Below are 27,507 nucleotides of genomic sequence, written 5' to 3'. Positions count from 1 at the left end.
TCGTATCTACAGAATTTAATTATAGGTACCTATAAAGTTAATCGAAAATATTTTATTTTTTAAAATAATATTTTTAATCATAATAAAAAAATGTTAGTTTTCCATTTTTAATGTACTTTAATTTTATTGTATTCGTTGTGTTTTTATACGGTAATTTATTGACTGAAAAAACATCGGATTCGATGAGAAATAAATGAGTGTTTGATTCTACTAAATATAATATAATAAATAGAAAATGAATGTTTAATTCGTTGTTAATGATCGAATTGCTACAAGAAAATTACTTCTTTGTTAAAAAAAATATATATTGTTTCGTTAAGGTTTAAATATTATTTAGTTCTAGATTAATAAACTCACGCGCAATTGACGCTCCTAGCGCTGTCGTGGCGAGCACTAGCACGACGTATAACGACACGGCCATTTCAGTCGGTAGTTTTCGCGCCACTGAACCGTACCATCAGATTTTGATCAGATTTGGCGCTCTTTCGCCAATTAGTAAACGCTAACGTCACGATTATACGAAGTGGACGAACAATAAGTGACTTAATATTCTGGTGTTTTGATAGGAGAATAAAAATGCTTACGTAAACTAAACCTTCAATGGGTGAGTTTTAATGGTCTTACACAGTTTAAATAAGTGATGCTAGTACGAGTAGTTATGCGTGTTTGAGGCACACGTTTACAGCACGTGTACTGGTCTAAATGCCGGATGAGATCTATCATCTCTTTAGGCCTTTTCATATGAAATCACTATTTTTAAATGAACAGGTATACATATAATATGTATGTCTTTGTGCTTATTGAGATACACTATTACAAATATAGCAGTTTTTTTTTTGTATTGAAGAAATGTCACAACGTAACATTGATACAAAAAAAAATTCCTACCTAAGTTGATAGCCTTGAATAGACTATTGCAGCGTAACCTTAACTAGTAGGTGAGCTCACGGGGCTCAAACCGGAGTGATGCTAACACTGACCCTAGCGAGAGCAGTGCTTCGCAGAATCTACCACCGGATCGAAAACGCGACCCGCTGAGAAGATCCGGCGAGAAACTCAGTGGGCTGTGCCTATGGGTTAGTTCGCTCGTCGAGCCCTTCGTCGCAAGCGACGGGTTCGACGAGGACGGTGACCGGTGCTTGTGGTGCCTAAAAGCACCGTTAATGGATCGGGAGGATCCGTAATGACGTGCTTTGGGCGACGTCGATTGTTTACCATTCGATCTACAGGATCGGGTATTTAGTTTCCAGCGGCCACGACAAGAGCGTTCTCATGTCGTGCCGCCTTCTCGAAATGGCGCAATGATAGCCGACTGCAGATACTTACTGACAGAGATTTATACATGATGTGGCTTGTTAAGCATTTACCATTTTTCCAATTATCAATTTACCATACACCTTTTCAATTCCAAATAGATAAATGGACAAAAGAGAATTTGTGCTTTTCTGCTCCGTCGCGCGACTACAGTTCCTTTGCGTTCACACCAGGAGCCACTGCGTTCATCCACAGTGCGTTTCTAGAGATATATTTTGCCACGTACCATCCGGCTTTGGAATGAGCTCCCCTCCACGGTGTTCCCCAAGCCATAAGACATGTCCTTCTTCAAACGAGGCTTGTGGAGAATACTTAACGCTAGGCAGCGGCTTAGCTCTACCCCTGGCATTGCTGAAGTCCATGGGCGACGGTAACCACTCACCGTCATGTGGGCCGTATGCTCGTCTGCCTATAAGAGCATTAAAAAAAAGGTGCGGTTGCGATTTTATCCATAATAAATAAATGGGATATATAAACGAATCTTCTAATATTGAAAGAATGTTTATATTATAATTGTGTTTATTTATATTATATCGATAAGAATATTATTATAAATAATCATAAATCGTTTTACATAAATAGCACCTGTGCTAATAACTATTATGGTACGTACATTACGAAAAGTTATAAAGCGCTAATAGATTTCAGAGTAGTTAATTTTTTTTATTTTTTTATTGCTTAGATGTGTGGTCGAGCTCTCAGACCACCTTGTGTTAAGTGGTTACTGGAGTCCATAGACATCTACAACGTAAATGCGCCACCCACCTTGAGATGTAAGTTCTAAGGTCTCAGTATAGTTACAACGGCTGCCCCACCCTTCAAGCCGAAACGCATTACTGCTTCACGGTCGAAATAGGCGGCGTAGTGGTACCTACCCGTGCGGACTCACAAGAGGTCCTACCACCAGTAAAATTACTATTTAAAATAATTATAAATAATTATTTTAAATTTGCCTTTAATTGTTCGTGAAATGCTTTAAATCACTGCTATTTTTGCCAAATTTTAGTACTTAAGCACAATGTACATAATTATTTTATGTATAGTGTAATAGAAATTTGTGAATTAGTTATTTTAACACAACGATGCTGGGTGGAGAGTGACAATTGAATATAATAATATGTACATACATCAAATACAATCTGATTTTACAGTGCTATGTAATAGTATTTATTTATTATATTTTAATAGATATCATATCGATTATTGTTACTCGATTTTACTATTCGAAAATCGAAGAAGTCGTCGTGGCCTAAAGGATAAGACGTCCGGTGCATTCGTATCTAGTAATGCATCGGTGTTCGAAACTCGCAGGGGGGTATCAATTTTTCTAGGCAAATACGTACTTAACAAATGTTCACGATTGACTTCCACGGTGAAGGAATAACGTCGTGTAATAAAAATGAAACCCGCAAAATTATAATTTGCGTAATTACTGGTGGTAGGACCTCTTGTGAGTCCGCACGGGTAGGTAGTGTAGGTACCACCATCCTGCCTATTTCTGCAGTGAAGCAGTAATGCGTTTCGGTTTGAAGGGTGAGGCAGCCGTTGTAACTATACTTGAGATCTTAGAACTTATATCTCAAGGTGGGTGATGCATTTATGCTATAGATGTCTATGGGCTCCAGTAACCATTTAACACCAGGTGGGCTGTAAGTTCGTCTACCCATCTAAGCAATAAAAAAAAAAGAATTTTTGTACTCAGGACATTAGATGAAATCGATTCTTCAAGAGTGAACTCCAAAAAGCTTCACCAATTTCTATCCTGCTTTCTGAGTACTAGACAAACCATTCCTAAGGAGAGTCAAGGGGATTTTGTACGTCAAAATATAACACGGGAATATGAAAAAAGTAATAAGAAAAAAGCCCAAGTAAGCTGATTTCGACTCTGCCGATTTAAAATAGTATTGCGTTTCAAGTTCAATGTTGACATTTATCGTCATGACGTGTTTGTGTGAATATAATATAAACGTATTATTATTGACTTCAAGGCAAATGTCAGCAAAGGACATTGATATAAATCTTATCGATTAATGAGTTATTACTTGGATATGTGCAGATTGTGTACTTTAGTGCATTATCATATTTATTAGAGTGCAGACAATATCGATCAAACTTAAACGTAAATGAATTTCCTTCTATATTTAAAAGAGCAGGTTTTGATTATTTCCTAATAGAACCGGAAGATTTTTTACCGAGTGAGTGTTTTTATTCAGTAAAGTAGATCAGCAGATAAGCATACGGTTTACTAGTTGGTTCTCACTATAGAATAAGGCAGTATAGTTTTACCATCACAATATCCGGAAATGTAAATTATTACATAAAAAACATGTAAATTTTTACTTACGTCCTGAATCAAATTTTCGAGTTTGCTTTTATTACGCATGTTTGGCTGCTACGATTCAGTTTGATTAGTGAACTAAAGTTTAAGGATTTTTTTTCATCACAGAAGTCGTTCTACACATGTTAGCAATTCATAATTTAATTGCCATAGTTATGGTTTAGCCACGGTGGCGTGGTTAATTAAATTATTAAAACTTGTTAAGATAAAACGTATGATTTTATTTTTTTAATCTCTATTTTTTGAAGCATCCATGGCTTGTTATTAAATTAAAGACTTCTGATGTGCTGCATAGACCTGGGATTCGTGATCAAGCCAATCCTCTGCTTTTTATATTAATAGGTCTAGAAAACAAAGCAGTTCAGTAACTTTTTTCGTTTATTTGTTAAGGGATTTTCCTATTTTTTGGATAAAAGTAATGACGATGTGTTAAAAGAATAAGTTAGAACATGTAAATTTTTTTTAGGAATGAAAAAAAAAAATTAGCGTATGAACAGTAAGCGTGATCGAATTTATTAAAAATCATTTATTACGACCGGATTTCAAGATGGGTAAACTTAACGGAAATATCGTAAAACAAAATCAAACCCGTAAGATTCATTAATAAATTTTCGTAGTACTGATGAAATTATGTTATGAACACATCTAACTACAACACACCACTTTCCAGTCCGTTTCAAATGTAGAATAGCAGATATTTCAATGCAATTTCGATTACGGCTGTAGGTCTCAAGTTTTTCATAGCCAATAAATTTTCATAGCCAAAAGAAAGCAATTCACATATCAAGGATTTATAGGCTACCTTCCCATTTCCCAATCATCATTCAATGTGAGGGTAAGCAGGACTTAATTCCCAAAAAAGAAATTATTTTATGGAAAATAATTTAACAGTGTATACTCCAAAACGTCATCTCTCTGTTGAAAAAGTTATTTTTTATTAAAAGTAGACTGACCCGGCAGACTTCGTAGTGCCTCAACCGATAAATAAAAGACCGACGGGGGACATATCAAAGGAAAAACAAAATTGTTATTTTTATTTAATTCCGAGCATTTTCATATTTATCTACCTTTTAAACCTTCTCTGGACTTCCACAAATTATTCAAGACCAAAATTAGCCAAATCGGTTCAGCCGTTCTCGAGTTTTAGAGAGACTAACGAACAGCAATTAATTTTTTATATATAGAGATTAATTAATTATTCATCGAAGCTCCTTTTTCGAAATCCATAAAGTTTTCAATGCTTTTTTCTTTCTTCTGCTTCTTCTCTTTGTTTTTATCTTCAGATTCCTCTGTGCCTGCCAACGATGGAGCACGGCTCGGGTTCCTCAGTACTGGCTTCTGCTTGTTGAAAAAGTTCAGCGAAGCTTTTAATTCTTTGACAAGAACTTCTTTGTGTGTGACCTGGTGGGGAATTAAGGGGTTATTTAATAAAAAGCAAGAATACATTTGAGAGATGAATGAAGATGAAGATGAAGATACGGCTAATAATATAAAGCAACAAAGATCGTTACATAAAATAATAGAGATTATAACGTCACGAATGCCACTAATTCACATTGTGATGTCTCCTATAACTACTGTATACCTATCTAGTGCAATTAATATAATTAAGAAATGTCAATACGTCGTTGAATGTGGAATGTTTAATGTATGTGTTTAATTTTAATCTTACATTTTCACGAACAACGATATTCCTGACTTCGTTCATGAATTCTATGGCGGTAATAATGAGGCTAAAGAATATGCCAACTATCAGTACAACGAAAGCACCTAGAAGATTTTCAAGCTCCAAGTCTCCTTGTACGTCGTTCGCGTCAACGTCTACATCCTGGAATAGGAAATATGTTTGCTATGAGAATTTCTCAGCATAATACCGCTTCTTTAAGCGAACTGATTGATATTCATTGAAACTGATTACAAATATTATGGAACAACTTTTTACATCAACTTATTTTATACGCCGATGAAATAACTATTTATTTATTTAGGGCGCCTTGTGAGCCCGCACGGGTAGGTATCACTTGGCGTATTTTTGTCGTGATTCAGTGATGCGTTCCGGTTTGAAGAGAGGCACAGCGGTTCTGCTAGACAATTGAGACTCATCCTCATGAGACCTCATGCCTCAAGGTAAATGGCAGAATTCATTATTATTTTAATGGGGTCTGGTAATCACTTAAGCACCAGGTGGGCTATGAGCTCGTTCACCTGTCGATGTAATAAATTAATCTATATATATAAAAATGAATTGCTGTTCGTTAGTCTCGCTAAAACTCGAGAACGACTTGGCTAATTTTGGTCTTGAATTATTTGTGGAAGTCCAGAGAAGGTTTAAAAGGTAGATAAATATGAAAATGCTCGGAATCAAATAAAAATAACAATTTTGTTTTCCCTTTGATGTGTCCCCCCCTTCGCGTCGGACGGATACCTTTGGTTTGTTTTAAGTTTATTTTATACAAAAGTTTAGGTCTTTTATTTATCGATTGAGACACTACGAAGTCTGCCGGGTCAGCTAGTAAAAAATAAATAATATCAGTACTAGTTAGTTTATTAGCATGGTTGGTTAGCGAAGCAATTACAGTTATTAGCCCCGCCGTCTTTTATTTATCCCGAGTTCGATTATGCACTGTACAAGAATTTTTGAATTTTGTTTTTTGACGCGGTCCCGGTTTTTTCCGCCTTATTTTGAATTACCGAAGAAAATATAAATGCCATCGTTAGCGTTCGTCGAAAGATAAAAAGTAAGTTTAAATTTTTGCTTTTAATTACAGATAATCAATGTGGTCTAATGGTTATATCAGGTGTCTACTACACATGATTTTCAGGTTAAAAGAAATGAACGATGATTTTAACTACAAACCAAGAAAAACTTTTTTGACTTCCCAAATCAAAATTTGCACATATAATTATTAAAACACATTTACGATTATATTAGTTGTACAGCTTACACCAGATTTACGAGTTTTATTGATAATTTAGAGGAAATAAGACGAACCTTGCAGATTTTCGCATCATACTTTTGTAACCACCATAAGTTCCTGATTTTATCTAACTTTGTCGACTCTTGTAGTTTCAATATAGCCCTATTTATATGAGTTCGAAAAGGAGAATCTGAAATGTTAAAATTGCAATTATTTAACGGCTATTCCGACTTTTGAAAAGTTCTTAATTTTGATATTTGGGCTTCACTAAGTTTAGGGTAATTTATTGTGGATTTTGAATATGACATTTTTAGCGCCAGTATGAACAGCTATTATTCACTATATGGGATTGGAAATGCTGTACTGAAACAGCAATATTTATGTTGCAAATTCCTCTATTTGATCCCCTTGACAACAGCAACTGTCATGATTTTGCTATAGAAATATGTTTCCCTAAGTTTATTCTGGTTATGTTAGAAAACAGCAACTTACTTGCTGGCATAGCGATCCCATAGTATTTGTTGTCCAGTTCCCCTCCTATTTTTTTCAGTCTACAGTCTCTTCTAAGCTTGTATTCAATGGCAGAAGATTCCATGAAGAAAGCGTATTTGTTAGATCCGCTTAAAACCCTTCTCACTCCTTCATCGTTACTTTTGACTAGCAATGCTGGATTTGAGTTCATTGTTTCATACATACGTCTGAAGGTTTTGTCTTTGGAGTTCTGAAAATATTTAACTTATTTAACAGAGATATTAATAAAGTATAGGTTAGTTCTTTTATTATTAATATGCATCTGAAGCTTAATGAATTTGTATCATATAGCTCACATGCTATAATTAAAAGTTATTTTAATATATCACCGTACATCTTTTTGGTGCATACAATGTTCTGTAAAAATGTACTGCATGTAATATATAGGAGCAAGCCCGCACATTATATTGCATACAAATGCAATTTGTCATCAGAGTAATTAGTTTTGGAATCAGTTTTAGTACCGCCATCAGCAAGGCGTCGAATATTCTCATAAGGTCATCTGTTTCATAACATGTATCAGATAGTTTAAGTTTACCATTAATTAATCACGTTTCCTCATGAATTGTTATCATTATCATAAAAAAGGGAAACCTGAACACACCGTACATAATCATTTCTATCCCAGACCATCAAGTTCTAGACTTATCTACAAGACGTACTCTTAGCTTTACGACATGTCCCTCTACTGGCGAGGTTTAGGTTTAGGTTTAGGTTAGGTTTTAGCTTTATAGACTGGTTATGACTCTGGCATTGCGGGTGGTCATAGACTGACCATTTACTACCAAGTTGGACGCATGCTAAGGTACGGAAGGAGGGTAGCAAAACTGATATTAATGCAATTAATGAATCTGGTATTAATGCAATTAACGGCCGTCTGGTGTAGTGGTAAGTGGCATGGTCACTACATAAGGGAGTCGCGGGTTCGAATCCCGCCAAGGGAAGATATTTGTATGATAAATATAAATGTATTTTCCAGGGTTATGGATGTATATTAAATATATGTATGTGTATAATAAAAATCTTACATTTATTTCTGTTATCTGGTACCTGTGACACAAGTTCTTTACGAACTTATCACGGGACCAGTTAGCGTGGCGTGATTGTTAGTAAATATTTATTTATTTATTTATAATTGAGGCTATGATTTTATCTCTTAAGGTAGTTCTATTTACATTGAATTCAGTACATATCCAGTAAAGACAAAAAACGGATCTTGTTTTGGAAGCCAATACTAAATTCGGGTCAGCGAGACAGGGAAATATGTATCCGGTAATCGCTTATGACTAGAGAGGACGTGAGATGGTTTAAGCTGTGCAGTTATAACTAAATAAAGGAAATTAGTGTTATATATTCATAGAAAAAGTATAAAAAATGAATATTCACCTTAAAAAAATCAACTGTAGATCCCCCCTTAATAGCGCCGTATAGTATTTTGTTTTGAGCCGCTAAATCTTCTACGCTTTTAATAGATTCACTTTCCAAAGCGGTTGTCATCGAAGCCGACAGCTGGGCGATATATGTTTGACACACAATCATAGAGAAGAACCACCACATTCCGCAGACCCAACGGGTTCCGATAGCCCTGAAATTTATTAAGGTGTAGGTTATGAATATAAAGAGTGAATTAGCTTTCGAACAAGAAAGGATTTCAGTTTCATACTATGTTTAGAAGCACGGCGTCTCTATAGTACTTTAGTGATAAGACTAAAATCCTATACGAACATAGTATACCTAGAAAATCCTTGTTTGGTCCCAGGTGCACGTGTATGATTTGGGCAGATTTTTTTTATGGTATAATTTTTTACTGGACATAAAGCAAATACAATTTAACTAATAAGTCAAGAGCAGATGTTTCAAATGGAATACAAACTTGTTATTGCTCTGGATGGGTAAACTGCATTCCTATTTGGAAAGAGTAGTGACCGGGACCCATAGCATGAGAGTGCTTTCGTGATTAAAATCATTTCAAAGTCTCTATATAAAAAAAATAGTTTTAAACGCACTTGGGTAAGATATCACATCCTTGTGTCATGATAGATCCCATTGTCAACCACGCACAGTTCTTGAATGTCCAAATATTTTCTAATTCTTCTGGATTTTTCTCGCAAGGTTCCGGGTTTTCCCAATCAGCAGGTGAAATTCTAATGAAGGCAGATAAGATTAGACGTCGACGCTAACAATCGAAGTTATCGATAGATCACAATCGATTTCCAGCTATCAATCTAAGGAAGCGAATTTGTTTACGGTTTTATTTTTAGATCTAAGTTACAGTATTAAAATTTACTTGTAGTATTTCTGTAAAAGTAATTGTACACATGTACATAATATGTATATGCATAGCAAAAACCAGATTCTATAATAGTTTAAAAAAAAATATCTTTATTCCAGCTAAGAATGTCGATTTGATTACGGTTTTCATTTTGTTATTAATTATAAATAATGTCATTGAAATTAATTTTTCATACATGGCCTAAAAAAGAAATGTTAGATTTAACAAAAAAAAGTCGAACGAACCTGGAACAAACAAATAGCACCATTGAAACGACGCAATAAGCGGTAGCTGTGTACAGCCATACCCCGACACTATATGGATTGAGGAAAGAAAACATTCCAGGTGGTTCCGCAAGCTGTTTCTTAAACAATATACTTATGCCTAACGACATGAATGGAACTGAAAAATCCACAATCTTCTTTCGATCTTCAGTGATTGTTAGATCACAGACGGCTAAGTCTGCTTTCTGGAAATCGATATGAATGAGTTAACTAAAAATTGAATAACCGTATTCGAGTTAATTACTTTCGTGTAGAATAAATTTCACTTTAAATTTACTGTTTATTATTCGAGATTACAATAAAGAATTGGTAAAACCATCTGAAACATGAAGGCTGATTTCTATAGGTGTGTGGCGGCATTCATAATTAAAGCCATTTTAACGGCTTAAAAATATTATTTCAGTCATAGCTCGTTTAGCCATATATTCTAAATATTATACTACTTGGTATAAACTTAATATGTGGTTACTTAATATGTAGTATTTAATTTATTCAACGAAAGCTAGCACCTATTTTAGGACTTAGTTATTATACTATATGGTTACAATTTATTATGGCTAGTTTGTTTCAAGTGTCTCAAACATTATCGCATCAGCCAATATGTAAAACTTCATTGAAACGCTAAACTTGTTTTAGTATCTTACCTTATCGAGTAAGTCACCGATTAAGCCATTCCATTTCTTTGTTTTCACGTCATATTCCCCATAATCTTTGTCCTCGTCATGGAAGAAGGAGTAAGTGTAATTAAAGTTTTCGCTTTTTAAAATCTCGAAAATGGCCTTTACGAGATCAACAGAGAATCCTTCGTATTTCTCTTTATCGTTCACACATGTGGTGTCTCCCTCCTTGCATGGTTCCTTCTCGTAAAAATACGGTTTGTTTCTTCTAGAAATTACCTGAAACAATAAATGCGTAATATTATCTGTGTTGGCCACAGAAAAAATGTTGGAGTCATCGTTTGCCAAACAGGTCTGATACTGACAAGCAGGTTAGACTTTATTGATGTTAAGATTGATTTCAACGAAGGCTGTCGTAGCTCTTCTGGTCTCAATGTAAATTAAACATTAAAGATCATATATATTTAATATATTTAAGGTATTACTCACAATAAAATGTTTACTTTGTTGCGCAGTAGTGCGATTATCTGTTTGTCTGGTTTCGACAATTTCAGTGGCATTGGATGAATCCCATTTCCCTATAGTATATCTTTGCGACATGTAAATTTCATTTACAAACAAAACGTAGTTTATCCTTTTGCCGTTCTCGTTGAATTCTATGTTACCAGTAACACCGACAGTTTTAGTCTGTAAATTTAAAATTTAAAGGTAAAACGTGTACTAATATAGTAATGTTAACTTTACACGTTGTATTTTTAATATGTTAAATCAGTTGGAGCCACATTCCGCGATATTGCGGCTACGAAACCATCATACTGCTCGAATTGAAGGGTAGAGTGGCGCGGTTAATTATATACAAATGAGATTCTGACCACAAGGGCACGGTATTCTTTTTGTTAGCAAGATTCAGCAGCCTCTTATATTCAGGATTTAGGTGGGCATCTTTAACCATTTACTTTAGTAAAATTATTAATGGCATACTATAAGATTCTGTACGACATACGACGATTTAATCATTAAAACTATCTGAACGGCTTAATTTCGCATTTTTTATTCTAATTTTCAATACTTTACAGGTTTCATAATCAGGGACGACTAAGACCATAAGGTCTCGTCGAAATTTCGATATTGTGCTGACTACCTGATTTTGCTATACTATAATATAAAATAAGGAAACAATATACATATTGATATAAAAAAAATCGAGATTAAGCCGTGAAAGTATTTTTAATTATGTTTTGAACTATTCATTTAGAGTACCTACCTGCAGTATAGCTTTTTGTAGTTGTGCTCCATGTGGCCAGGGATGTGGATCTTTTTCGCATATTGGAAAATCTGGTTTTCTTAAGTCTTCTATTGTTTCCATTGCTTTCACCACGTGGTTGGTAATATCATCCATTACCAATTCATCAGTCTGCAGAATTTAGAGGATTGCATTACTTTGAAAAAATATATTCTTTTCTATGTTTGAAATTTTACAATTTCATGTCGTATCGCTCTTCTAACGCATCAAAAACTGCTTAATTGTTTAAAAAAGATAAAATTTAATAAGATTTGGTTTTTTAACCAATAGAAATTACTAAAAGTATCATTGGTCTTCTTTTTAATTCTCGGAAATTCGATACATTATTAAAATGTAAAAGTTAGTATACCATACGGTACCGTAATTACTTTAATGATAAGTATCCATGATCCACCTTAGTAGGTCACTATCATCACTTTGATTTAGGTTTACGTTTTACAATAAGACAAAAAATATTATTGTATCCATCTGTCTACTTTGTTTCTGTGTATTTTTATTTATCTGTCACTCCTACCGTTTTTACTGTAGCCAAGATCCACAGCGGCAAACAAAATGAAAAACTATAAACGACGAAGTTAAGGAAGTTAATTAGTCCTTAATTTCGCAATAATAACATAGGAAGACAATGGAGAATGTTAAAATTTAGATGACAATTTTCCTTCTCGCAAAGCGGGATACAATAAAGAATAAAGTTCGCGCCATAAAAAGTTCAACATCATCCGTAGCACGGGTATAAATTGGACGAAACTATGAGCTGAAATATGATGGTGCCAATAACAATTGAAAACAACTGAAACAAAACAACTGAAATCCGACTTGACTCCTAAAGAATTAAACATTATATCACCTTCAGTCTGATAACCAATAAGGTCACTCAATCAATCTAATCAATATTTAAATCAGAATAATTTATCACTGATGGCAGAATGCTGCATCAGAAACTACGTGATGACCTGCTTTTGAATCCTCTTATTTGTAAATTTGTACATAAACGCGAAATTATACTTTACGCCTGATGAAATATTTAACTTCCATGAAAAAGCTTAACATCCATGCGTTGAACATTGCTCCATATTATAGCTTGTGTTCTACTCTTTGTACCAGTGCCATTCTAATTTTACGGTATTTTTCGTACTACTTCCGGATTTGTTGAAGACCATGAATGACCATCTTACGAAGCCAAGCAGATCAATTTTTTGTAGCACAGATACAATTTGCTACAGCTGTCAGTAAATTATATTCGTACCTTCATCTGATTGACTTTGGTTGAAAAGTCATTAGACCATTTTCCAACTCTAGTCGCTAAATAATGTTGAGCATCTTTAATTTTTTCAAATTCTGTCAGGCTTAACCAGGTTACATTTAAAGGAAGGTTTATTAATTTATCATAAATCGTAGCTGCATCCAAGGTTACTAAGATGTAGTGCTGAAAAAATATTTACGATTAAAAAAAAACCTTTTTTAGAATATATATATTATATTACGCTTTTTTTTTAGTATTAATGTATCTTAGATTTAACTAAAACATGTTTCTTTTAAAATTGTGTTCTACAAACGTTGCATTAGGTTCGTACATACCTGATAGTTGCTCAAGTTCTTGAAGCTACCAGCTTCCTCCATATATTTCATAACTCTGTCTACATGACAATCCAATAAAATTCGATCTTCTCTGTCTTCATTCAGAAGTTTGAATATCTAACAATAAATTTTGTTAGTCATCATTTGTTTGCCATTTGTTAGACTCCAAATTAATGTCATAAAAAAAATAACTTAACCCATTTAAGGTTAAAAGCTTTATTTTCCAAATAAAAAAAAAATTATTTGCTCTTTATATATTATTGTTATAGTAATCGCTCAAGTTCAATTAGATTAAAAAAAAATGAACGGCTCACACTTCTGTTGTCTCCCTCTGGATCTAATCTATACACAGTTACTGGATAGTCGTCACTATGTCTGCCGAGTATCTTTTGAATGCGAAGTAATCCTAAAATTTATTTAATATGTACTATGTATGTTATAATTATGTCAATATATTTACTGTAATAAATAATTTTGATTAAAGCTCACCAAAATCGTCTTCGTAAAGAACTGCGAAAACCTTCCAGTTGTAAAAATTTAGTAGTTTCCCGTAAGCTACAGATATTTCGTCTGATTCTGGGTAAAAATTTATGGTTATTTTCTTAAAAGCAGCAGCCTCATCGGCGGTTTCAATTTGGGAATTACTTGAATCTAATTCCTCATTAAGTTCAAGATCTGGATCTAGTGGTTTCATTGTGGCTTGTATGTGAGGTATGTTAGCAATAGCGCATTGATCACGAACTGCCTTGTCGGAGATTGGGTTTTGAGGTCCAAAAACTGCAACTGGCCTCATTGCAGTATTGGAGCATACTTAAAAGAAATATGATTCAAAAATATGATAATCATTTTAATAGACCAAGTTAAAGTTACGCTATGCTGTAATTATTTTTTTTTATCGTAATCATAAATCTGATTTTGGCAACTTACACGATCTCCAAACTGAGTAGCTGTCAGTTCTGGGAGGCTGCAGCATAATAGCGTGTAGCCTGACAGAAGAGAGATGGACATGATGTACCGTCTCATTGAAGGCTTGTTGATGTGTTATGGCATTCCGATCGAAAATTCCAGCTGTTAAAACATGAAAGCTTGTATTGCGAAATGTTAAATATATTCAGTTTTCTTATGAATTTTGTTGCTCATTTTTTGGTTTACAATGGAAATAGTTGGGCTGTTCAATATACCGATAAATAATATAATGATAACCAAAATACATTTTCGATTATTTTTCTTTCCGTTTTTGTGGTTAATTGTATTATAAAAAATGGGTCTTTAAACAGAATGTAAGTTTATTAATATAAACAGCTACATTATAAGATGCAACAATTCAATCAATGGCAAAATCTCTGTAAATAGTGTCATAAGGAAAGCATCTGACGTCACCCCGCATTCCCCTCACCTTCGTCATTAACAAAATTTATTTCTAAATATTTTGTTATTTAAAAGCTGAGATAGTGACAGTATAAGTAAACATTTATTGTGTAATAAAAAAAAAAATACGACAGATCGTCTGCTCCTCTAGTACCCATTATGATTTGAAATGATAAAGCGAAACAGGGATAGGTGACGAATTAACTCCTAACCTAAGGTAATGCTCATACTCGCTCAAGTGGATTCTTTGGAAAATGTTTATAGGATGTAAAATGTATTTATAAAAATCTCGTAGACTTATGTACAACGTATCTATGACATACTTGTAAAATTAAAACTATAATACTTTTACGATTTAATCTTGCGTCTTTTATTGTCGACTCGGTTTTCATTCATCACGAAAACTAGAAAGTACTCGAAACATTAGAAATAATACAATGACAATAAAATAAAATCAAGATTAAACTCTAAAACTACGTACGACTCGCGAAAATCGAATAAAACACTATTCTTGTAGTAATCATTCTGTAGCACTCTTAATAAATGTTTACAATTCATCTGTTACACTTACCGATTTGGAAAGACACTTCTATCGTTTCCGTGTAACGTATTTGGGCATAACCCCTTTGGATTAAACAAACGCATATTAGTAACAACCACATGGCACAATAATTATTGACACAAACGCGTATTATTCATAGTGTTTACTGTAAAACTAGCGGTGATATCGCGTCAACGAATGAGAGTCGGTAACCCAAACACTAGTACAAAATTAACTCACCAGAGAACTATAATTAAATGGAGAAGCCAATATTATGTCAAACGTTTTGAACGTAGCAAAAGTAATGATTTCTTGAATATAGAGTGTTCTAATTATCTTGATTTTTGTTATTAAACAAAACGTAAAAGTTGTTCATATAATTGAAACGTTGAGTACAAGTAATTTTATAATGTAAATGAAATCGTTGGGTACGGTACCTACATACATGTAGATTTTTTAGTTGTATTTTTTTAAAAGACTTCTATGGCTTTCTATGGCTTTCTTTCTTCTATGGCTTTGGAATACAGTTTTTCAATCGAAGTTTTAGGTTACCTGATGGTCACTTTACGCTTTAGCACCAGTAATATCGTACGCAGCACCTTAATTAAACTCCTGATATAATGATGAACTTGGTCCACGGTAATCACTTGCTATTAGGTAGTTTGTATGCTCATCTATCTTCGATTACAATGTTTTTGGACATGTCTTTGACACATAAGTATCGACACACGTTACAGTACTATTACTATAGGGAGCATCTTGCTTGTTAAGGCGTGTACAAGAAGAGTATCGTTTTTTGTTCATCATAAAACCAAATATTTTAACTTAACGCTTCTTTTACGTGGTCATGGAAGACACCCATCACGCCTCACGGCCCCAGCAAATGTGACCTAATATTGCATTCTAAAAATACACCCGAGGTTGACTCGAAGGGCCGTGGTCTCAAAGAAACATTCACGACTGGAATATCATCGAATAATGACATCAATAAAAATTGAAATAGTTTTAATTTTATTAGAATTATATATAAAATTTAGTGCTGCATTACGTTCCACCTCTTTACCTATAGGTACATACCTTTTAGTTCATAATTTTACAATAATATCTTAAGCCATTAAATTTATTTTTATTTACAGGTGGTCTCTTTAACGGACTCACCCTGCCGAGTTCGGTACGAGTTTTCGAGAAAATGGTCCAGAAAAGCAGTACGGGATTCTATCACGGAAGATCTTTAGAATCCAGTGTAATTGATAGCTATTCGATATCTTTGGAAAGTAAGTTAGTTATTTTAATGACATTTTAGTCCTTATAGTTAAAGCATACGGATAGCTATTAACGAGAGTACGCCGAAACTTTAGCTGTTCTCTTTAGTTTTGTTTATTGTATAGCTAGAAAACATATAGGTATTTTTATATGAGATATGAAATCTAAGAATAATAATAATAATTCCTATAAAGGATTATATGATAATTTTTATTGGCCGATATCGACTGATGTTGTAAATGTAAGGGGATCATTTACTGACAAAAGTGTTAGTATGATAAACTAATAGACGCTAGACTTTACAATCAAATTATTTTTTAAAATACATATAAAATTAGAGTAATTATAATTATATTTAATAAATGACTAACTATTTTTCCACTTATTTTCGATACATAAAATTTTTGAGTAGAAAAATATTTGTTAACAAATAATTGTTTTTTTTTTCCTACCTATGCTGATAGCCTTGAGAGGCTATTTCAGCTTCTCCTTGACGCGTAGGTGAACTCACGGGGCTCAAACCTGGCCCTAGCAAGGGCAGTGCTTCGCAGAATCTACCACCGGATTGGAAACGCGACCCACTGAGAAGATCCGACGACAAACTCAGTGGGCATCATTATGTATATTTCACATTGTTTTTATAAAGTGACATGACGTGTTGAGTTTAAAATCGCTCGGAATTTTATAATCTATTACTGTAACTACTGTAAAACTAAAAATATTCGAATCCCTATAGAGTAAGTTCGCATCTGATGTATTTTACTCGCAGCACAAAACAGTATTAAAATAAATTTTATATCAATAAAGCTCTCACCAGATCTTTAACAATTAGAATGTTCTGAAGATTATTTTTAAACATTTGCAGTGTGCCCGTTTACTTCTGATAATCATGGTATAGCAGCATTAATAGACGCGCGGCCTACTGATGGCATCTGTGATACAATCTGCTTACTATGCAACAGATATAATGTGAGTATGTAATTCAGGTAGAATATTTTTCAAATCTTCAGTGGCTCGTAAACTCAAAGTTTGTATAATGCGGTGATGTTTAAGAGTGCAACTGTCTCTATTCAATCCTCTCTGTTGTGAATGAGAGAGGTGATTTTTTTTACTACCTATTCGCTGGTAGCCTAAGAAGGTATGACAGCTACGGCCTGACGGGTAGGTGTGATCATCAACCTGAGAGAATTTGAAAAAAATCATTCAAATCGGACCAGCCGTTTAGCTCAGTGACAAACACACGCACAGAAGAAATATATATATAAAGATAATAAAACTACATCATATCGTCATTACAGTTTGTTAGAAATTTTCTTTAGTGATATTTAAAACTATTATTTTAAAGATTACAATATGACAGCAATACGCAAAGTTATACATTAATCTTTTAAAGAAAACAATTTATTTTCCAATTAAAATATTAGTAAAATAACGCAGGCGATCCTTACGTATTCTTGAATAATGAAATTTACTTTGAATATTTGTTTGAAGGTATCTCATTTATCAATAGGCTGGGAAACCACCGAAACCTTGCCCACAGATTTGTTTACATTCCAATATCATCCACCTCCGGATTTGATATCTAAGGCGTACATAGAGCTGATAAAGTTTTTGCAGTGGGATAAGTTTACTATTCTCTATGAAAGCGAAAAAAGTAAGTCCTAATTTGAATTAAGATTCCATGAGGCAATAGGAACATTTTATAATGCATTATACAAAAACATTATGGCTGAAATAATTTAATTACGAGATGTACATTTTTTAGGCTTTAAATATCTTGAAGAGATAATCAATAATTGGGGCAACCCCAATGAACCGATTTTGTTCAGAAAATTAGATCCTGAAGGAGATAACAGAGAAGCATTTAAAGAACTCATCAAGGTTGCGCATATGAATTACCATATTATTATATTAGATTGCCATTTTAGCAATGTACACAAATATATGATGGAAATCACCCAAGTTGAAAATTCGACAGAGTATTTGGTACTTTATTTCATTATCTATGTTTGCAAAGATGGTGTTTAGACTGAGCAATCCTTAAGACTGAGTTTTCAAAATAAAGACCAAAGCACTAAGCCGGAATTAGTGTGGTGGACTAGAATAGTGCAACCCTATTTAAAACATCTGAGATCATTAAAGACTTTAAATCTCGAAGTGTTTGTATTATAAGGAATCCAAACAGGAATTCAATGTTTTTGTGGAATAAAGCCTGGGTATCCTCCCAGTTTGGGCCATATAATACCTCTCACAAAGAGTAATGAGATGAAATTAGGTTTTGATTTTAAAACACAATAGATGTCTAATTATTTGCTTTATTAATAAAACACCCTTTCAAATTTGGTATATTCGCATAACCGCTGTACGTTATCTACGCGTTCAAAGAAGTGGGCCACAGCTAATCATATTACCACTAATTTAGCTTGCCGGGAACATTCAGTGAATGGAAGTTTATTTACTGAATTCTGTTAGGTTTTTTTTTAAATTGGAAGAGTCTGTAAAACTAATTTAACACTAAGCCTACCAGTAACAAACCGTACCCGCCAAATTAACTGTTTTACAAACATAAACTTAATTTCATTAAAAAAAGTCATTTAAGCGTTTTAATACCTTGATAAAATTTAAAACAATTCCTTTAATATGCTGATAATATTTTCTTCTCACTTCATTTATAATTATTTTTGGTCCTTATTTAGAAAACTGCATTTAATACAACATTATTGCATTAAATAATAATAAAATCGATAACTTTTTTAATTACCAGTGAATTTGACCGTGCGCGGTACGGATAGATATATGTACAAAAATTGTTACTAGGTTTAGTGCTAAAGCGAGATATTAATTTAGTGATTTTCTTTGGTCCAGAGTTTCATCTTGACAAGTCTAAATGCATATAGTTTAAATTTTCATGAAATACCGGCTCTCATGGCAAATGTATCAACTCTGCATCTGACAACACACATTAATGATGTCAAGTGGAAAGATTTAGGCATTAATACGGATAATGAACCAATTCAGGTAATTGCATGTAATTTCACTAATATTGTTTTAACTCGATATTTATTGACAAATTTGTGAAGAACGTCTGTGTTGTTAGACTTTTACGAATTACAGTAGGATCAAAAGTTTCTAAGAAATTAGATCTATTCAATTGCATTAACTTAAAATAAAATATAATACACTATATTGAACTTAAATACAACAAAATAACGTCAATGTATGGAAAAATTTAATGAGAAATAAACAGATTTACCACTTGGGCTTGCATTGGGCACATTTGTTGCTGAAAGCGATCTTTTTTAGTCAACTTAACATGGTAAAATTAATAAAGTTGTAGTAAAATTTATGAAAAAAAACACATGTGATACATGTCTTCTCGAATTATTAGCAATATCTTTATTGTGGACGAATCAAGTAATTTTATTGTGGATATTTGTCATTCACATTGCAATGTCAATGGACGTTAATAAATCCTTCGTAATAAGAGAGTTCGTTTAAACAGCTACCTCAATATATAAAAACCACTTCCCTAAACAAAGTGTCATGGCGCAATAAATTTACGCTGTAATAAATTTACTGTCATTCTAATTTTTCAAAAATATTGTTTCATCGATTCAAAATCAGTTGGAAACTGCGCTAGTAGCTGACGCTATAAATCACGTCGGAAAAGCCATAAGAGGGATGATGGGTGATTCTAGAAGCTTTAATTTTATGAACATTCCGCCTCCTCCAGAGCTGTGTGTTAGAGGCTCTAAAACTGATTACGAAGAGGTTGCATGGCCATTGGGAAACGAGTTACGGGCTGCATTAACTCAGGTTAGCTGCTATTAGTTAAAACACAAGCGGTACTAACTACTTTGATATATGTCATTAATCTATAGGGCGTTTTTTTATATCGTTCCGCAACACATTCCCTTTTCTGATACAAGACTTCTTACCAGTACAAAACATCTTGATTGTGGTTTTGGTGTTTCTGATTTCTGTGAGCATGATAAAATCATATTATGTTGAATTCAGCCATACTAATCTGACTTGGATGACAATTAAAAAATGATCGTATACAAAGGTCAATATCGTATAATATCGTATATCGTATCGTAATATTTGACAATGTTTGTTTATAAGCATATGTATTATTTTGGTTTTAATGTAGCTTAATTAATCACAACTAAAGCAATTTAATTATAAATTACAATTACAGACTACAATCAAAGGTTTTACAGGCTTCATAGATTTCGATGAATTTGGTAAACGAAAAAATTTTCATTTGCATTTTTCGAAATTGGATGGAAACAGTCGTTTTGTATCTGCTGGCTCTTGGGATTCCAGAACCAACATAATAACGACAGAGCGGATTGTGAATGATCGTTCAAAAGTACTGAAACCTAACTCTAAAATAAGGGTAAATACGTAATTTTTTGACTTCGTGGAAAAGGAACCCAAAACTGGTTCGGTACTGATTGGGCCATGGGCTAGTTAGTTTATTAATCTTTGCCATTTTAAAGCATGTAAAAATTGTTACATAATATCTCCGAATTTGATTTCATTCATGTCATTATGTAGTATATTCCTGCACGTCGAGTATAATAATTTGTTTTCAATCCAAGTGTTATAATATTTTCTATTTTAAATTTTATGAAGTTCCAATAAGGAACTTTTGATTTATCTGAATGCTTTAAGCATAAACATTTGAAACGGCGCTATAGAATCATGAAAAAATAAGTTTGCAGTTCTTCATTTCATTTATTAAATGGTCTCTCATTCAGATTGCGACTAAAAAGGATCTTCCGTATTTTGAAATAGTGGAAAACTCAAATGGAACTTTTTATAGAGGATTCGTTGTTGATCTTATCGAAGCAATATTTAAACAAATTAAGAACGAAACGAATATAGAACTAGAATATGAATTTTATAAAGTGGCTGATAATAAACTTGGAAATCCCATCCCTGAAAGTAAGAAGTGGGACGGTATAATAGGAGACCTCATTGAGCATGTAAGTGACGATAAATTTTACCAAAGATTATTGCACAAAACTAACAAAAATAATCAAAAAAGTTAATACTTCAATAACATGAAACCGGTAATCAATACTTTAAAATTTGAGGTGTTCAGTTATGATGTTATTTATTTATTTTACGACATATACGGTTTGATAAACCTTAGAATATATTATTGATTTGTTTGATTAATTGGGATCATTTCATTTTGTCGTCTTCAGAAAGCAGAGCTCGGTGTTGCCGATTTAACTGTAACTGCGGAAAGACTCGCAGCTGTGGATTTTTCGACGCCATTCATGGTTTTGGGCGTAAGCATGTTGTTTAAGCAAACAGAACCACCTCCGCCAGATATGTTTTCTTTTATGAAACCGTTGTCGTTGGACGTTTGGCTTTATCTGGCAACTACTTTTATAGTTATTTCGTTTATCTTGCTTATTTGTGCAAGGTTAGTATACAAAAAAGTAATGAATCGTTAAAAGTTGACAGTGATGTTTGAAGTTATTTTTGAATCAATCTCTTAAATACGTAGTTAAAACTACTTTTATGGTTTAATCTCGTCTTATTTTAATTTCAAAATTTTCGACGTTTCCTAAATTAAGTTCTTAAATTTATGTTTATTTTTATACTGTACTGTATATATGGTAACGGACGACTTAATTGTGATAGTAGTTTTTTTGTTTTTTTTTATTGCTTAGTCGGATTGTCCCACCTTATGTTAAGTGGTTATCGGAGCCCATACATATCTACAATGTAAATGCCGACACCCACCTTGAGATATGAGTTCTAGGGTATCAGTATAGTTACAACGGCTACCCCACCCTTCAAACCGAAACGCATTACTGCTTCACGGCAGAAATAGGCAGGGTGGTGGTACCTACACGTGCGCCAGTAATTACGCGAATTATAATTTTGTGGGTTTGATTTTTACTACACGAAGTTATTTTTTCATCTTAGAAGTCAATAGTAAACATTTGTTATGTACATATTTCATTAGAAAAATTGGTACTTACCTGCGGGATTCGAACACCGCTGCAGTTGCTAGATATGAATGCACTGGACATCTTATCCTTTAGGCCACGACGACTTCAAATAATATAATAGGCTAGATATATAATATGCTTATACTTAATATAATATGCCAGAACATTCGATACACCAATCTTGCTCGCAAACGAATGTAATATTTTTGCAGTTGGCATTTAATTATGTAACCGAAAAATAAAAGTTTTTGAATTTCTCCATATTTATCAGTTTGTTTCCATGTTAACAGAATGAGCCTAGACGACTGGGTGAATCCACATCCGTGTAATTTGGAACCTGAAAACCTTCAAAATATATGGAGTTTATATAACTGTATGTGGCTAAATGTGGGTGCCATAATGACACAAGGTTGCGATATATTACCACGGTTAGGAAATTTTAATTTTACATTGTTTTAAGATATCGTCTTCTCGCATTAAAACTGTATAATTTCAAAACTTACTAATTTTACAGGAGAGTGTATTAAAAGTTTAACGTGTAATATTTTTACTGCAAACATTTATTTTTTATTCTTTACCAGTTACATTATCTGTCTTTTAAAGTAAGATAAAATTATGTATTAATTTTTTTAATAGTAGTCGAAACATAAGTAAACTAAAAAAAAACTAAAACTAAACTAAGCTCTTTTGACCAAATGTTTCCGCATATTAACTCAATTCCGAATATTTTAGGAAATTGTACACTTTTAATGCGAAAAGGCGATATATCAAAATAAGATGGACATTATATTACTTCAATTTTATAAGCTTTAAAGATTATTTGGTTGAGTTTATGTATCTAGTGTGATGAAAATTCAAATGATCATTTATTTGTATGTTACAGAGGACCGGGCTCTCGATGGGTGGTTGGAATGTGGTGGTTTTTCTCTATGATCGTGACAGCTTCGTATATGGCGAACATGTCAACTTTCATGAGGAACAATCGACGTAATAACGACATCGAAGATGTAAAAGCCCTCTCTGAACAAACAAAGGTTTCATATGGAGCCGTGCAGAATTCAGCCACCTACAAGCTTTTCAAAGTAAATTCACATGAAGATCTTTTAGGGTGAATTAGCTTGTTTTTCCTATTAGTTTCTATAGGTATTACATATTAGTTTAGTTTAGTTTTTTAATTATTCCAAAGTTTTTTTATGCCTTCGCTTTCTCTAATTTTGATGCCAGATCTGTTTGTCTAATTGGTGTGCCTCTGTAATTGTACGATAAGCATATGGAGTAAGCTACAACTAAAGTGTGTATAAAGGTAGTCAGTGCACCCGCATTGTTTATGAATAACATTATCACATCAGAACTTAAAAAACAACCTTTTCTATTTAATACTTTCTGATATTTATCTATAATATATAAATTAAAATAATTTTTACATTATAACCCAGCTGTTTAAGTGGGTCTTGTTCTCTACATATGTCGAATTTAAAATGAGCGATGGTTTAAATGTTACCACTCTTTGGTAGAATTCGAATGACACTATTTATAAGAAGATTTCGATGGTCATGGACACGTCCAGACCATCGGTATTTACGCTTTCCAATGAGGATGGAGTGAACCGTGTGCTTAAAGGAAAAGGGAAATATGCATTCTTCATGGAATCTTCAGCTATCGACTATTATACAAAAAGACACTGCAATTTGAAAATGGTTGGCCCTAAATTGGATTCGAAAGAATACGGAATAGCTATGCCAAAAAGTGAGTGGATTTCATCAAAGTTTTGGGTTTGTTTGTATACTGCTCTACATAGTAGGGAAATAATACATATTATTAGTAACTGTTATAAATATATATAAAATTAAATAGTATTATAATTAGAAATCGATAAGAAGTTAAACTATTTAGAGATAACCTATGAAATGTAAATTTTTTTGAAATCTCATTTTTAATATTTGATTAACAATTCAGATTTTCCTCGGCGAAGTTTAATAGACCACGCGATATTGTCTCTGCAACAAATAGGGGAATTAACAAGATTGAAGACGAAATGGTGGGAAATTGAAGACAACGTGGCACATTGCGAGGTCACTTCTTACTTGTTTGAGTATACCACATTTTTTTAAATATGTATTTATTTTTTAATAATTCAGACTTGGGACATGCCCAAGATGATTAGTAGTTTCCCTAATACCAGGAAGGCCTGGAATTTGTTCCTATTACTATTCCAGAAAAAGTATAAACTTCTCTTTAGTTTTGAGTCAAAACACGTTTGTTATGTGCAATGAAGTAGGAAACCTATGGAAATGAAACGTCAACCAAAATTTCGTGCCACTGTGACGTCATCTGGCCACAAAACATGGCGGCTTTAGTGCTGTACAAAAGATTTCAATGTTATCAGGTTTTATCGATAAACGTTTTTGGCTCATTTTATTTTAAATATTGTTGAGTATTATTTATTTGTAGAATTTATACTTTAATGGGAAGTAAGTAGGTATATTGTTATGTGCAAATATGATATGATTTAGATGGGTGAAATCTAAGACAAGTTCGTCCTTCGAATTTGCCAAGTAAACGATATGATGATTTTTAAAAGTTGCTACACTGATTTTATAAAGTTGTCGTTTGTCGCAAAACATAAAGATATGGCGTAGTTCAAAGCCATCAGCCCATTTCTAGCATGCTAAATGTTATCGTATTTTGAGTACGTGTTTTTCTTAGACTATTACAATCTATTTTAATTGTTTTGCTGACTCTAAAGTCCGTAACATACTACCGCAGCGCACCCCAAGGAAGGTGCGCCGCACCATTTGAATCACTTTCGCTTGAGAGTAATTCAAATTTTAAACTTATCAAGGGACCGCGTGAAAAAAAAACACCTACAGAACATTTATTCATTAATTACAAACGTCATTCCTTGTGACTTCCTCTCTAAAATCACTTAATTATTAAATATTTAACAAATTTACAATAGTGTTTTACTCACTGCGGAATAAAACTATTTTATTTAAATAGTTCCGAAGAGATTTTGTCGGTAGCCTTTTTCCCGAAATATCTAAACAGAATGTCTAAATATGTTTTGATGACATATTTTAAAGTGGTATTTATGATTAGTGTCATGATCAATAGATTTTTCGAATGAGGGCTCCATAATGTTAAATACATATAGATAATAGTTTTAGGGCTTCGACTTTCTTGAGATCCTATAAAATACGTTTTAATTATTATTTTTGTATGTTTTAAGCATGATAAATTATGAAATTTTATATAATCAATCATATTAAATCGATATCAAAGTCAATAAATAATGTACAACCCAAAATAGACGGCCGAACTGACGTGACAATGACATTTGACGCGCTAAACATGGCGGATTTTCGGCCTCATTAGACGGAGACGGAGATATTTACCTATATTCATGTTTCATTTTATGTACGCACTGAAATACTGTTATATTGTTTTCCTGCGAGTTAAAGTGCTGAGTAAGAACGAGATAGATATATGTTTATGTATGTGCCTTCAAAATGGGTGCTATTTATATAAGCAATTGTACGTATAGAACAATATGTCGTGTCCCTACTATATAGGTCTATGGTTATGTGTTCTTATTTTGTTTGTAAAAGATTGACACATTAAGTTTTTTTCAAAAAGGTTTAATATTGTTTAAACTAAATTTCAGAATATTAAATCTGACGGCGAACAAGACATTGGTTCTTTACAAATGGCAAATACGAGTGGCATTTTCTTAGTACTTGGCGTCGGAGGAATACTAGGTCTCTTTGTGGCCATTATTGAGTTTTTACTATATATAAAAAAAATGAGTGCTAAAGATGGGGTAAGTTACAAAGTCTCAATAAGACTAAATTGAACTAATTTAATCGAAAACTAAGTATTTAGGAACTGTAATTTTTTTTCATGGATGTTCACTCTTATTACATGCAATTTATGATTTGAGTTATGAGTGTCATCTTTACTAGTTAAGCCAGATTCAGGACGGGTTACTGAGCTTACGATTCACCCCATGTTAACTGATTACCGGAAATTTACTGGTGGTGACTAGCTCAGCCGTGAAGCAGTAATGCGTTTCGGTTTGAAGGGTGGGGTAGCCGTTGTAACAATACTGAGACCTTAGAACTCATATCTCAAGGCAGGGGGCGGCATTTACGTTATAGATGTCTATGGGCTCTGGTAACCACTTAATACTAGGCGGGCTGTGAGCTCGTCCATCCATTTATGGAGAAAAATTAAAAAAGTCAGTAATCCGGTTCATTTTTTTGCTTGTTCTTGCCTATCTAACTACGTAAAACCTTGTCGGGTCATTTTGGTTTCACCTTGAGGTGAAGCAGCTCACGGGGCTCGGTTTCAGAGAATTTTGAGAGAAATAACATTTTCCCTAGTAAGATATCTGAATAATTCCCTGAATCTTCCGCCGGATTGGAATCACGAGCACTGAGAAGATCCGGTGAAAAATTCAATGGGACATCAGTCTAAGCAATAAAAAATGCCTTTTTATAACTATATATGTATATTAAAAGAGATTTTTACATGTAGGTGACCTTCTACGAAGCCCTAATTAGGGAGTGGCGTGTTTCCCTGAATCCCAGGGAGCTTCACAAACAAGCGGCGCCGCCAGGATCAGCGATTCCTGCCTCCACCACACCGTCTACTCAAGGAGCTCTATCTTAATATATTAATATTATAGAGCTATGTCTGTAATGAGAGCAGCCGCATCAACTTTTATTAACTTTGCGGAGATTTATTGATCACCTAATCTTTATTGTATATCATTTAATCTAGGGGTACATTTAAAATATGTACATATTATTTATGAATATCAGGAAAACGATTTATTGTTCAAAATTACGTGCACTTTGAAGCGATATTCTGTGTTTAGTGCAAGTTTACTTCCTAATGAATTCTGTTTGTAGTTAAATATTAAAAATTGGTTCTTCATTGGTAAATTTAATATGAACATAATGTTAACTACGCTTAATATAACATTAGACCAGATTGATATGTTTCACGAACACAATAGTCTATTTATTTTTTTCGCAATTAATATGTACTGTGTCTACCTAACTTTATCACGTAACTAATTTGAATCTATACAATCTATGATACTGGTTCTATACGTATAAATAAACATAAGTTTGACTGTGTACTATGTGTTGTAGTTTGTTTTTAAAGGATAAATAAAATAAATTAATGTTTTTGTAA

The 27,507-nt window shown here is 33.3% G+C and overlaps 3 protein-coding genes and 1 long non-coding RNA gene across 4 annotated transcripts in view; 2 read left to right on the top strand and 2 right to left on the bottom strand.

The window, feature by feature from the left end:
- Window positions 1-556, bottom strand: part of LOC101743953 (uncharacterized) — a 17,806-nt gene extending 17,250 nt beyond the window's left edge. The window contains exon 1 of the mRNA XM_004932584.5: window positions 358-556. Coding sequence (XP_004932641.1) covers window positions 358-421 — 64 coding nt within the window. The 5' untranslated portion in view covers window positions 422-556. The remainder of the gene's footprint in view (window positions 1-357) is intronic.
- LOC101744870 (glutamate receptor ionotropic, kainate 2) lies at window positions 479-27,507 on the top strand. The gene is made up of 16 exons (XM_062675215.1): window positions 479-604; window positions 16,201-16,338; window positions 17,193-17,296; window positions 17,819-17,981; window positions 18,093-18,313; window positions 19,193-19,345; window positions 19,952-20,143; window positions 20,529-20,729; window positions 21,094-21,321; window positions 21,547-21,770; window positions 22,596-22,733; window positions 23,189-23,387; window positions 23,820-24,051; window positions 24,262-24,377; window positions 25,970-26,125; window positions 26,842-27,507. The coding sequence occupies exons 1-16, from the start codon at window positions 601-603 to the stop codon at window positions 26,974-26,976; spliced, it is 2,604 nt and encodes an 867-aa protein (XP_062531199.1). The 5' UTR covers window positions 479-600; the 3' UTR covers window positions 26,977-27,507.
- Window positions 1,822-5,299, top strand: LOC119630337 (uncharacterized). The gene is made up of 2 exons (XR_005246114.2): window positions 1,822-3,509; window positions 4,936-5,299. It is a non-coding gene; the product is annotated as an uncharacterized LOC119630337 (long non-coding RNA).
- Window positions 4,677-16,172, bottom strand: LOC101745158 (glutamate receptor ionotropic, kainate 2). Its single transcript, XM_038019363.2, has 16 exons — window positions 15,095-16,172; window positions 14,083-14,223; window positions 13,645-13,965; window positions 13,470-13,561; window positions 13,156-13,272; window positions 12,824-13,003; window positions 11,539-11,688; window positions 10,764-10,961; window positions 10,302-10,553; window positions 9,619-9,842; window positions 9,108-9,245; window positions 8,488-8,686; window positions 7,063-7,291; window positions 6,645-6,760; window positions 5,325-5,480; window positions 4,677-5,053 (listed from the first exon to the last, which is right to left on the bottom strand). Exons 1-16 carry the CDS (start codon window positions 15,183-15,185, stop codon window positions 4,844-4,846), a joined length of 2,814 nt encoding a protein of 937 aa, XP_037875291.1. The 5' UTR covers window positions 15,186-16,172; the 3' UTR covers window positions 4,677-4,843.

The sequence above is a fragment of the Bombyx mori genome, chromosome 23 (genome assembly GCF_030269925.1).
Source record: "Bombyx mori chromosome 23, ASM3026992v2".
NCBI classification, from domain to species: Eukaryota; Metazoa; Arthropoda; class Insecta; order Lepidoptera; family Bombycidae; genus Bombyx; species Bombyx mori.
Note: the sequence above shows the minus strand (reverse complement) of the source record. Positions and strands in the feature narration are given on the sequence as shown.

Bases quoted from the DNA above. Each gene is read 5' to 3' on its own strand.
- LOC101745158 (XM_038019363.2), bottom strand. From the start codon at position 15,185: ATGTGGTTGTTACTAATATGCGTTTGTTTAATCCAAAGGGGTTATGCC. The intron at 10,962-11,538 runs GTAGGTACTCTA...TTAAATTTACAG, and splicing joins TACAAAAAGCTATACTGCAG to ACTAAAACTGTCGGTGTTAC. The intron at 8,687-9,107 runs GTGCGTTTAAAA...AATAAATTTCAG, and splicing joins GGATGTGATATCTTACCCAA to GGCTATCGGAACCCGTTGGG.
- LOC101744870 (XM_062675215.1), top strand. The intron at 18,314-19,192 runs GTACTTTATTTC...TCTTTGGTCCAG, and splicing joins AAAATTCGACAGAGTATTTG to AGTTTCATCTTGACAAGTCT. The intron at 21,322-21,546 runs GTAAGTGACGAT...TGTCGTCTTCAG, and splicing joins TAGGAGACCTCATTGAGCAT to AAAGCAGAGCTCGGTGTTGC.